The 13613-nt window shown below is 43.3% G+C and overlaps 1 protein-coding gene across 1 annotated transcript in view; it reads left to right on the forward strand.

The window, feature by feature from the left end:
* vax2 (ventral anterior homeobox 2) overlaps positions 1-9056 on the forward strand; it is a 26174-nt gene extending 17118 nt beyond the window's left edge. Inside the window, exon 3 of the mRNA XM_023396742.2 lies at positions 4832-9056. Within this exon, the coding sequence (XP_023252510.1) occupies positions 4832-5329 (498 nt within the window). The 3' untranslated portion in view covers positions 5330-9056. The remainder of the gene's footprint in view (positions 1-4831) is intronic.
* The last annotated feature ends 4557 nt before the right edge of the window (positions 9057-13613 follow it).

A 13613-nucleotide genomic window follows, 5' to 3' on the forward strand; every position in this document is an offset into this window, starting at 1 on the left:
GGGGGGGACGCAGACGCAACGCAGGGAGGGATCAAATTCAAAATGTAAACCAATGAGAAAAAAGTTCATTTAATGTGATTTTATTTGTGGAAGTGGGAGGTTTTTTTAAAATATATTTTTCCAGTAGTTTAGTTTAGTTTTTTCCATATAGCATGAGAAGTCAACTCTTAGATGTTACGTTTTATCCGTACATAAGAAATCAGTCTTTATCTCAGAAACCATTTACATGCAGAGATGATCACATGATATTTTTTGTTATTGTCAAGAAAAACCTCATGAAGAGACAAGAACCATTAGAGAGTGTCTAACGCCTGACATATCACAGGGCTCTAGTTTGTTTTGCATCAATCTCACATACACTGTTCCTGCTGTGTCGAATATTGATTAGTCCACCAAATGTGTATTCATCCACAGCGGAAAATAGTCCCCAACAAATGTACCATTCACTCCTGTTGCATTTTAAAACAAGAATGCCTTTTTTTTTAGTAAATTAATACACTTTTTAAAAATCTATTTTTGTCATCCACTTTTGAATATTTACGTCTTCAGCAGGAGCCAATGAGCTGAGAGCCACAGACAGAGCAGGGGTGGCAGTGAGTGAGTCGCTTTGCTCATCCCTACACCACCAGACGGGTTTGCGCCCTCCTCACCTCCGTCCTAACCTCGTCACCCAGACTCAAACCGTGCCATGCCCTCGCCCTGGCAGGCCAGAGTGCAGCGGGGCGGGGTCCAGAGGGCGCGGCCGGGGGCAAATACGGGTCACAGCAGATCTAGATCTCCGTTGGTAATCTCTGCCCCAGCTCTGAACCCTGGATCCCATTAAAAAGGATTTACATCCAATAGTGTAGATGTACCAAAGGCAGCTTTGCTTTCTTCTCTTCCCATCATTTCCCCCCCTCTAATAAAATCCCTGTAAAACACCAGCCAGCTTTTCTTTTTTTTTTTTCCTTTTTCCCCCCAGCAATGGATACTAGGAGACTGAGCCACGCCCACAGTACGGGGACGGAGGAAGCGGATTGGTCGGGAGTTTTTTTTTTATTTTTTTTTTTATCTGTAGTGAGAGCCTTTTACGGGGTGTGGGTGTTTGGCAGTCGCTGGCGCATGAGTAAAATACGGAGAAAGATCTCAGAGTGGCCATGTGTGAGCTAACAAGGAAGAAATACAGAGGGAGAGGAGGGAGAGGCAGCTACACAGATCGTCTCTGCTGCCTGTCCCACCCTCCCTCCACCCCCCCGTCCTTATCTCCATCTCCTCTATCCCTCCCTCTGTGCCTCTTTCGCTTCTCTGCAGTAAGACTTGCTGGCGTCACTATTCCTCTCTGAGCTGTGGGATCCTCTCCGATCCCATTATTTGTGTCATGGTCAGTAGCTGAAACTATGATCTCACTCGCCCTAGCTGCCGGTTGAGCCTGCCTTTACAGTGCAGTGATACTGTGGTTAACGCCGCTCGGCCCGATTACTTCCACACAATCGACGGCTACGTTTTTGGCTTATAATCTGTGCCACCCAATTAGAGGGCGAGCTACTTGTCACGCTGACTCAGGTGTGATGCCAGCTGCACCAAGGTGGCTGTGTGAGCACGCAACAGGATGCAAAAGGTGGCGGGTGAGTGTGTAGCACCTCTGACTTTCACTCTTCTGTCCCGTCACAGACCTGCAATAAAAGCTTTATTCATCTGGTCCTAACAATACTCTAATAGTTTATTTGCCATTACTCTGAGATCAACATAACCAAGAAAAGTCTCGCAGTCTCCCAGTTTGCTGTCAGGTCGATATAAATGGGCATGACCAGAGTTTAAGATGTGATTGAATGGTTGGATCTGGGCGTGTCGATGGGAATGGTTAAATTCAGGGTATTTCTAAAATGACAGGCTCCATATTATTAAAAAACAAATAAACTCTGGGCTGGGAACAGAATTATTAACCTTTTTTGGGGGGTTAGACTCCAACTGGACTTGAACTCAGGACATTGACTCTCTACTTAAACCAGTAGGTCACCAGGACGCCCCACCAGCAGGGAAAAGACGGTTTTTCGCAGCAGCATAATTCATGTATTTTGTCGCTCAACACTGAAAGAGGAAGTCCAGCAAAGGCACAATCAGTTTTGAAGTAGTGAGTAGTGTTGGACAACACAGGAAATAATCCGATAAGTATTGAACCACTGGAGCCGAGATGAAGCTGCGAAACACACATTTTGCACAAACGTATTTATCTCAGAAAGTTTTTGATTTGTTGCACTTATCAAACCCCGACACTAACTAACTAAAGAGAAAAGACTGAGGTGAAACTAACAGGAACTAACTCGCAGTTTGAAGTCTGTAACTTCCACCTTTTTGTGAAACTAAAACCTTAAACTTTTCATGACGTCATCGCACAACTGTCGTCCAACATCTGCACGGTGACGAGCATCTTGACGCCTAAAGGCCCACTGACGGAGTCGTGGCTCCCGCCGATGGACGGGGTCATGTGAGCGGTTCGCTGTGCGTACGTGTGTGACTGTCGCGTGTTCGGTTCACATGTGACCTTGTTTGTGTGTGTGTGTGTGCGTGTCTGTGTGTGTGCTCACGCAGTCCTGCTGTGTTCGCATTGAAACATCATCCAGTCTTCAGACACACTTCATTTATACGTGTGTGTGTGTATTTACAAGCGTCATCTTGCTGTTGTGCAACTAACAAATGATTATGAAACTTTTTAAAGAAATTAAGCCACAGAATCTTCACAGGCTTACGCATTTTTGCTGTAACAGGAGTTTCCTTTTAAGTCGCTGGCTGCCAATCCCCACTTATCAGGGATTACATTACTGGATTTCTGTGAAAATCATGATGAGGCCGATGGAAAGTCTCTCGTGTGTAAATAACTCTCAATGCTCTGTTGGGGAAACTCTCGCAGTGCGGGCGTGAGGACGAGTGGAAAAAGCGGAGAGATAAATCTGCTGATCATGTAGTGTGACACACCCACTCGTCCGTCTGATTTCCACTGAAAACAAACTCGGACGTTGTGCTTTATGACATTCATTTTCTGTTTTGTTTTATTTTTAGACAGGATTTAATAGGATAAAGTCTTTCACTCTGTTTCACACACTTCACAACAAATTCTTGTCTTTTATCTGATGTGTTTGCAAAAGCAGAACCAATAGAAACTAGGAAGAAAATTCTGTTTTGCGCATTAGGAAATTACGAGGGTTATTTTTCACAGTTTTCTGACGTTTTGTCGAAACGATTAATCGATTACTGGAGAACATAATATGATAATATAAGAATCCTTAGTTGCGGTTTTATTGAAGACGTGTTCAACCCTAAAAGAAACATAAAGAAGAAAACTGTACTGCAAATTCTAGCTTCTGTATCTGTAGATTAGCTCTGGATCTGAAGCAGCACCACGGGCTGAGGGAGACGGGAGAACCGGTTTGATAAAAGGCCAAAATACAATATACAACTGTACAATCTTATAATGAAAGAACCAAACGATGAACAAGCCTTCTTTGGTGCAGATGAGTGATTCCTAACCAGGAGTACCTCTTCCACTGGGGGTGTTTCTGCAGTTGTCCTGGGGCAGATGGGAAAATGAACATTTACATTTTGTTTTTTAAATCAATAAATTTGGACAAGAAGTTCTCACTGCCCCCCTGCATGCCTCACTGCGAGATATTCGCAGAGTCCCGGTGAAAAACGCATCTTGCTGCAACTCGGTCAGGATCGAATACATTTTTCATGTGTGTGATTCCAATCGGAGGCTGCTCTCCGTGCAGCGATCTCCCGTGACCCCACCGTGCCCTCCAATCAACATCGCACCCAGCCCCAACTCATCCACACGCTATACATTAAAGCAACGCTGAGCCCCATCAATTAAACATGGCGGACAAGTACAGGCAGAGTTCACCGAGCTTTTCTCAATCTGCTGCTGCTGCTGCTGCTGCTGCTGCTGCTGCGGGGTGGCGTGATGGCTCCTGTTGTGAAACTCTAAAGTTTGCTGCCGTGAGAGAGGACCATGGTGCAGATTTTCTTTTACAGTTACTTTCTTCGCTTTCTTTTGCCTCCACAGAAGAAAAATCTGTGCAAACGAGCTCGACTTATATCGAATATATTTAGACGTATGCATACATAAGAGAGCCTCCTAGTTTCTTGTGTGTAATTGAGCTGAATATTCCCGCTCTGCTGCATAGATCCAATATCACTGCCCTCTCCCATATGTGCATTTCCGGCCTGTTAGAGCCGTGAAGTGTGAGAGAAGAGAGTACGTGGGACCAACCATGATCAAATGTGCAGAGAAAAACAACAGAGCTGATCCAATGGCTGGTGCCAGGGGATTACAGCATCTCCGCTTGTTCTGCACGGATTTATGCGTGTATGACTGGTTTATGGCTAAGATGTTGCGTGCTCTCACCGCTCGCAAACCGTCAGCGCGCAGAACATGCTACATGGTAGATGTGCATCAAGCAGGGGGGGTCACAGAGAAGTCAGTCACACGTGTCACAGCTTTTGGGCATGTGAAGGCGGCGTAGGAAGTTTGTCAGGATATGAACTGCAGATTGTGAGTTAGGCTTATGTTTAAACATCAGTGAGCTGCACAAATTACAGAGAAGAGTATAGCTCATGAGTTTATGACACAGTGTTAGAAGGTGTTTTTTATAAGCACAAAGCAACTTCAAAATGTTCATAAAATCAGAAGGATTTTGTTGTTTTTATGACATAAGCTTCTTGTCTTGAGTCTGTGTCCCCGGGTGATGAACCGCTGTCTAGGTTTCTATCCCTCTCATGTCAGATTGATTCTACCACTGACAAAGTGTTTGGATCAAATGTGATAATGTGAATCTTCCTGCTTGTGTTGTTGCAGGTCAAGGTGTGGTTCCAAAACCGCCGGACCAAACAGAAGAAGGACACCACCAAAGACTCGGACAAACGCTCTTCCTCCACGTCCGAGTCTTTGGCCACCTGCAACATCCTGCGCCTCTTGGAGCAGGGCCGCCTCCTGGCGGGCCCCGCCCCGCCTCCCAACTCCCTCTTAGGGCCCCCGCCTCACCCGGTAAATGGCTCCCTGCTGAGCAGCCCGGGCGGAGGCTCCTCCACTTCCCCTGGAGTCAGCAGCAACACTCCTCCCAGCTCCCTACCAGGGGGAACTTTCGGGCTCTCGCTGCCATCGCTGGGTGGGACCCCGCCCTCACCGCGACTGGGTGTCCCACCGCCGCACTCCCTGTGCTTCTCCATGCCGCTGCTGGGGGGTGCTCATCACGAACTGACATCCACTTACGGCTGTGGCTCCTCAGCTTTTGAGCCGTACATGCGGCTGGACAGGAAAGAGGCAGATTTGGGGGGAAAGAAGACAGTTTCTTAAGTAATGTGTCCCTCTCTGAGGACGCCGGGGGACTGGGACTTGTCTTTGTAAGAGCTTTTCTCCCCAGTCTCTCACCCTGCCGCCTGTTTGACACTCGAGTGGCCGCAGACGGGGGAAAGAAATCACCCCGGATCATGAGAAATGTGAAAAAGGAAGAGACCAGGTTGCTTTCCTTGCGGCACCATTTTGTGCCACAGCACTGTTTGGCACGCTGCCACAAAATGGTGAAAAGGACGCGATGTGACGGAGACACTCCCACATAAAAAATAGAAAAAAAAAGAAAAAAAAAACTTGTGAATTTTTGCAAAAATGCCGTGTGTGTGTGTTGTGTGAACCCTGACAGACAGATGTTTTTACCACCACTCTCTTCGCAGTGGTTTTAAGTGACTCTTCATTTTTTGTCCCGTGAGTTTGTACGTGTGGTTTTTTCTCTCTGTACAGGCCTTCATCTACTGTTCAGGAAAAAAAAAAAATACTTGACATGGATAGTTCAGATTGAATCAGCGTCTGAATGAGAAGAGTGATATTTCAAAGAGAGCAGTTTGTACACATTTCTATTCAAGGGCCATGTTTGATTTTAGTTGATGTGCTATCACAATATGGAAGAAACACTGAAAAAAAAAAAAGAATCGTAGCATTTTAATATCAGTCTGTTTGGTGTCCAGCAGTAGTTTTTTGTAAATTCTTTATTTGATGTGTTTGTTTATGAAATAATATGTGGTAGGATCTGGAGCGATGATGCAAAAATCACATATCTAGATCCAATAGTTTAATATAAAAGAACATGATAAGAGAGAAGAAATGTTGCGTGAGGAAGCTGGTCAGACTCTGCCAAAGCATTTATGGATCCAGCTTCAGTCAGTGAAGCAAGTCGAGGTCGGGCTGAGAGAAATGACCTTTGAACCCAGACTGATCTTTGATTCACAGATGTCACAGTTTCTTTTTGAGTAAGCGTCATCCCCCGTGCACTAGATCTGAGTTTTCACACATGAGGGTTAAGAATCTGGACGAGTTTTTTGGACAGAAGTTGTGTTCACAGGACCAAATCTGTGACGACTATACGATTAACGATTAATCGATTAGTCGATTGGTCCAATTTTTAACCTTTTCAGTCATATTTTAAGCAAAAAAAACAAAACATTCTCCGGTTCAATCCTCTCAAATGCGCCGGAATGATGTTTTCCTTTGACATATAAGGTTTGCAACACATCACAACAACAGCTATCACACACATATATATATATTTTGTTATATTAGGTCATATCCATAATTGAAATAAAACCTCATTGTCTTTTACACAGGAAGCTTTTCCTGTAGGATGTGAGAAGCTGCAGCATCACGAGAAAGGTTGAGTTTTAAAGGTTCTTTAGTTTTCTTTAAATTGATATTTTGTGTTTTGCGCCATGTTTCCTCTTTTGATTTATTTTGTGACATTTGGCTCGGCCTCCTGTTCGTCTTCACCTTGGCCCATCTATAACAAAGAAGATCCCTCTGCTTGCCCCCCTCATTGAAAGCACTTTATGTTTGTGGGTTTTTCCTCCAGTTCCCCTCCTCCCCTCCCTTTTTTTTTTTTTTGTGCTTTTGAAGCCATTTCATTAACTGCTGATCCACACTGAAAGACCTCCACGATTTAGAAAAACCATCAGTCGTAACAGAGTTGGTTTATTGAAGTAAAACCCCTCAGTTTTTCTTTCAGCTACACTTTTTTTTAATTGATTGATTTGAACCAACGCTGACCTCAGGATCTGATTCCGTGAACATATGTTAATGCAGGACAGGCTGAAGGAAGAAAGAGGAGGAGTGGGCTGTAGTATTTTTCTTTCCACCCATATGATGCCATATGTCCGGGTTCCCTCGTTGTCCAAAGAAAATCAAAACTCACCTGCAACAACCTGCGTTTCCTCACAGTTTGCCCTCAATTTGCGGGTGTCAGATGAGTTATCGCCCTCTTTTCATAACTTCTGTCGGTCGTCTCTTCGCTGTGTCTCATTTTCCTATGTAACTATTCATTTCCAGGCTCCGTCTCATTGTGAGCTTTAATGCGTTTTCCCTTGATCCCTTTCTCTCACGTTCGCTGAAGGTGACTTGACATTCACTAAAAAAAAAAAAGAGAAAAAGAAAACAGACACTCTTGTGACATCAATTTAAAAAGGCGCTTTTTACAAGCAAAGGCCAGGCTCCATCTGAAACAGGCGAGCATGTTTCCAGCTGTATATACAGTTCTCGTGGAGAGCATAGAGAGGTTCTGACCTCAGCCTATGAAAACTCCCGGTCTGTCAGCTCTCCGGGCCTTTTTGCGCCCGTGTAGCTCCGGCTGGTAGCTGGTGATTTGTTGTTGTTGTTGTTGTTTTCAGACCCCGGCAGTGCTGCAAAAAACCCTCTGTCATCTACTCGCGGCTCTTTGCAGCGCTGCACCTGTGCTGTTGTTGAACACTGTATTATTTTCTATAAGCACCATCTATAATTCACACGCTGTGACATCAAATATTGAGCAGAGAGATGGAGCTGAGAGGTCAGGACGCTTGCTTCCCATGTAAGGCCGATGTTCCCTTTTCACAAACCCTTTTTTCTTTACTCACAACAGGGTCGTTTCAGTCTTCGCTAAACTGCTTTCCTGCTGTGTTGTAAGCAAAACGCAGTCTCTTCCCCCTTTTTTTTTTTTTTTTTGCTGGAATATTTCATTTTTTTTCTTACAGATTTAGTGTTGATTTCAAGTCCATACTTACTATGTGGATAAATGAACAAAAACAGCTCAGAATTAGTGTGATATGAGAGGAGAAACAGTTTTTTGTGGTTCAGTGGTTACAAAAAAAAAAGAAAAAAAAAAAAGAAAAGAAATCGTCTCACACTCTTTATTTCCCTCATAATTCAGCACTGACTCCATGTTGGGTCACTGTACGGTGGTGTTTTGTAATGTAAATCTGCAGTTCCTGTATTGTACGCTCGGAAACGACGAGGCGACTGTAAAAGCAGCTACGAGATGAACGAGACAGTCGGAGAAGTGAGACGCCACTTCTCCTCCAGGCGACAGAAAGACACTTTGTAAAGCCTTGCATCAGTTTTATATATATAGATATATATCTATATATCTATATATATAAAAAAGCCTTCAGTTTTTATTTTTGGGTTCTCCAGTTTTTTCTGCTTTCTCAAGCTTCTTCTCATCCCAGCAGCTGAGTGGAAGTGTTGCTTTTGTTGTGTGCAATCTGTGACATCTTGCACTTGTTTGGGTTAAACCACCATCTCAGAAACATTATGACTCTCACTACTGCATCATGGCTTTTCTTGATGGATAAAGTCCTTTTGAGATTGTGTGAAATGTTACTTTATTTTCTAAAAAAAAAGAACTTCTGCTATAGGTTTTACTTTTTTCTTTATGCACAGCCAAGGCCCCGCATCGGCCATAACTTCTTTTCTTTGAGCAGTAAAAGTTACTTAATGTCAAGCTAATGGCACCAGCTACTACTTATGATGAACAAACTCTATGTACATAGATATAAATTTATATATAAATATATATAAATGGGTCTTTGCACAAGTTATCTCCATGTCCGCTCCATGTGATTTTAACAGGAAAAACAAAATGCGAAGGAAAGTTCAGAAAAAAAAGACTTTATATATGCTTTACAATTCTTTGTCTCATTAACATTTTGCACTTATTTAAAGAGGCTTACTTCTGTTTCTGGGCTGACAGAGCTGTTTTCACGCTCGGCCAAGATATTGTACAATATGTATATGTATTTTTATTCATATGCATATAAATATATGTCTATGTAATTTGCCTCATGTGTTCTGTTTTCTTCCTTTCACTCACTCATCGGCCTCAAGGCCACGAAAACTCAAAAACTCATGATTCATGCGAGGACGCTTTGTGAACCAAAGCACGAAATGTTTATTTCACCGTCCGCTGTACATTCGTCACAGCACAAAGATGTGTGCGATATGAATCAGAAAACTATTTAGGAAAAGCTGTTCGTGTCCAAACGGCTTTTAGAAGCATATTAAGTGAAAATATGAGATTCTCTTTGTGTCTGACTGACATCTGCATGTCGGAGCGCTCTCTATTCACACTGAGGATTTTGGGCGTGTTCACAGCTTTATTAAAACCTTGGCTGCTTTGTCCTCTCCATCAGTGTGGCGTAAACATCAGGCCAGTGGACACGTCACCTTTTCAGTCCCTCTCTGTGGAGGTGATGCCTTTAAACAATTTGCACTAATTTTGCTTTGGTTCGGATGGTGGCGCACAAAGACTGAGCTGACATGCCCTTGGGACACTGATTGGATGAAAATATGAGAATATACTTCACATAAAAGGCTATTTTATTAGAAAGACAAATTAGTGAAGGAATGGCAGGTTATTATGAAGGACTGCTGGTGAAACTAAGTTTAATTTACTCCCTATAAAGTGAACAGAGCAGAGTCTGGTCCGACTGACATTGTTCTTTGCCCTCTCGCTTAAATAGCTTTAAAGTTTGAGCAAAACTGAACTATGCCAGATATAAAGGCAAGTAACGGTCTGAACAAATAGTTAAAGAATAACAGTCAGGTTGTCACCATTAAGTTCTTCTTATTTTATTGTGATGTGATGAAGTGATGTTCAGCAAAGAGCAGAACACCAAAGCGAGGGCAGACACTTGCCTCCGAAATACAGAAGTTGCTTTCCTGATTGAAATAATTAGCAGATAAAGTTTGATAGAAATTGTTTCAGCAGGAAATACAATAAATTTCCCCAGCCAGGACTGAAACCATGGGAGCTGTGGTTATGTGGTATGTGCCTTCACCATCAGGCCGGTGGACTCGCTGCCTCAGAGTCACCTGCTGCACGTAGCTGGTGTTGAAACGCCAGCAACACCGAGCAGAATCTCATCTCTAGTCCTAATTTTAATACCAGCAGCAACCAGCGCTTTCTTGCTCGCTTGTGTTCTGCACAAAGGTTACAGCAGCTGGGAGGCTTGTGTTCGAGCAGTCAGCCTCATTCAGTGCTGCAAACTCCTGACAGCTGCTGGCCTTTCACAAACTGTCTGCAGGGGCAGGAGCTACAGTCTAGGAAATAAAACTGGACACGTAGTAGGTTCCTGCAAATGAAATTCAATGAAAGTTCCTGACTTCCCCAAAAGATTTGTGGGCAATAAATGAGATAAAGTGACCTCTTCGCCTCTGCTGCACTTCAGCAATCAATAATTCTTGCACCGAAACTGCACAGACAGCGAGAGGCAAAGAGTTCAATATTAAAGGAATGAATCTGACATCACGAAATGAACAATTATATCAATAAATACTAGGAATAATTTGTAAAAGCTCAGCTCATTATGATGAAATCTTATGCATTTACACAACAAAGCTGTTTGTCATTCCAACAGTTCTTGTATCTAAATGTTTCTCTTATTTTATACTGCCACTTTTTAAAATGTTTTATTATAACATAGTCGTATCGTTACGTGTCGCAGGAAGTTCAGTATCACAATAACGAACGCCGGGTCTCCATAGGCCAGCGTGATGCAGCAGCAAGGTAACCAGCTGGCTGTTTGATGCTCCGAGTTATTGTTCGAAAGACAAAAGACAGTTCAGCTCACTGATCAGAGTCGGGATCTGTCAGCTGAATCGCATTTTCATCATTCCTGAACCAAATTTCATCAGTGACATGTTCGATTTAGAACAATCTGCAAAGAGAGAACAGGCCATGTAAGTTTCACAGAAGCTGTAGGAGTAACACACTTCATATGTCCTCCTGTTAGCCCAGACTTCAGCGTAGGGCACTTCTCAAAGCTGGGACAATTGATCTGCAGGGTGCCAATTATAGTGATTGGCACCTTTATTTGAGCAAGGAAGAGGCGAGAGGGCCAGCAGAAAGGAGACCAGATGGGTGGCCTGTTTTAGAGGTGGGGAGCGGAGCAGGGAGGGGGGCGGAGAGGAGGAACTGCCCTGCAGCAGAGGAGCAAACTGTGGCGGTAAACAGCTTTACATGTGAGCAGCAACATGACTCAACTAATTGGGTTTTTATTGCTGTTTTTTAATTGTTAATCTCTCATCAGTGGCCATATTAACCAATAACATCAAGACTGTGCTTCAGAGAGAAAAGATAAAAACAAAATATGAATAATCATTGACATTTGAAACACAAGTGGCCCCAGTGTTTCCTGAGGACTTTCTGCAAAGGAACTGATGCAACTGTTGATGTAAAAAACATTTCATTTCATAATAATAGAAGGGAGAATAAAAACACAGTTTAATTGCTCCACTTCCAATTAATTATTAATTACAATTAATCTAATTGTAAGTCTGTTAGTCAGTGAACAACAGATCAGCTACACCAGCACATAATTCATCATTGAAAAATGAACTCACCATTAATCTATGAACAATAACTGAGTTCCAGTAAAGTATCAATCAACACAACTGACTCTTTCTTTCTACACTGTCATTAGTATCAAATTAATCTGTTTTTTCTTGAAACTTGCAAAGAAATAATCAGGAAATCACAAATCTGTGAAATAAAGTCACTCTGCTACGAAACAAATAATTAGCCTGTATATGATCAGCAGCCATTCCTATAGGGGCACGTGTACTTGACAAAAAAGAGTTTTGAATTTCCTCCTTTTTTGTTCTTGACTTCTTCAAATACTTGTAAATAACTTCAGTTCCTGAAGTTTCACTATTTACTAATTCGCTCAGTGTCACTTAGAGTCGAGGTGCAGTAGATGTGTCTGATTCTAACTTGTGTTTATGTTCCAATAGAACAAATAGAACAAGTTTAAATTACTGGTTTGGCACTAAGCAACAAAAAAGCTTATTTTCTTGATATTTGCACATTGAGTTTCTGTCGTGAACAGTCACGTTTTGCTATTTTTCCATTTATATTTGAGAAAGTGTTTTATATGCAGACAATATCGTGATTTCCAGCAGTGATGCAACTGAAGCTCTGCAGACCAACAAACACCTGCAACAGCTTCGCTCAAAATCCAGATGTTATTATTTGACACAGCTGGTCACAGTGAATCCAAAAGACGGTTTTTCCTGGAATGGTAGAAAACTGGTGTTACATTTGATCTAATGGAGTAAAAACCGTGAAGCTGAAAGAGATTCCTTCACTTTAAAAACCTGTGGTGTGAGTTTGTTTTTCAAATGAAACTCTGTGTAATCTATTTGTCTCTTTACAAAAGAAATAAACAAGGAAGACCGGTGCATGAAATGTACTGCGTCATGTTCACCTGATGCTTCACTCTGGACTCCTGTGTAACGTCTTGTGTGTAAGTGAGCGCCGGATCAATTCCAGATCAAAAGCTGTTTGTTGTGCGTCAACAAATGAGCTCTCAGCTCCATGTTGGCTCTGTTTTTCCTTTACCAGCCACCGTATGTGTTTGTGTGTGTTTCTGGAGGGTCCACAGACCTTTAGGAATGCATCACTGTCCTGCCACCCCCACCCTCCCCTCCCATGCTCTCCTTCCTCCCCACCTCCTCCCTCCTCCCATAAAGCAGCTCAGCGGCCCATCAGGGGGGCCCCTCCACTAATTAGGGTCACTAATTGGGGGTCGGCCGGGGCAGAGACCCCTCCACACCTGCACGGTCATGTGACATTCAAAGAGGTGCGTAGGGTCAAGGGTCGCGGGGAGGGGGAGAGAAGAAGGGTGGTTTGGATTAGTTTGACCGAGCAGACGAAGAGAGGGGTTGTAGGAGGGAAACGGAAGGCAGCAAGACGACAGAGAGGGAGAAACAGACCTTCAGATGGGCTCTTATGATGAAGCCTGTCAGCAGCCTCACTGAACATAAAATTAGATTTTAGATTTTATTCATTTTACTACACAGGAACAGAAATATAGAGTGTTCCCCTGTCACCTCCACTACTTGACCATAATGATGATAAATCAAAATATGCCGCATCAGATGAAAGTGTACCTCGCCCTGTACACAGACAAATGTGGAGGAGACAGACACACTAAGAAATTAGGGCGGGGACCTGCTGCCCGGTCAGAGGTTAATTGCCAGGTGACCTTAAGGGCCGGACAGCTCAGTGGAGGCCCCGAGCCCGCCTGCCTCTCTCGGCCTCTCTCAGCTCCTCTCTGCTCTCGCGGACTAAGTGACGTCTGCTTGTTTTGACACGATTCGCACAAGAGTCGGCTTAAGCTCGCCCAGAAGATTCACAGCTGCATTCCTGAGAACCAAAACCGACCCCAAAAGAAAACCGAGCAGCGAGAACGATGCGAGGGAGAGGATGTGAGATGATGAAAGATGTGTTGATTTGTTTGGTAAGAACAAGACGTTTTCGTATTGGAAAAAAGCCAGTGCA

The sequence above is a fragment of the Seriola lalandi genome, unplaced genomic scaffold (genome assembly GCF_002814215.2).
Source record: "Seriola lalandi dorsalis isolate HSWRI2012SDOR001 ecotype SW California unplaced genomic scaffold, Sedor1 jcf7180002054983, whole genome shotgun sequence".
Classification (NCBI taxonomy): Eukaryota; Metazoa; Chordata; class Actinopteri; order Carangiformes; family Carangidae; genus Seriola; species Seriola lalandi.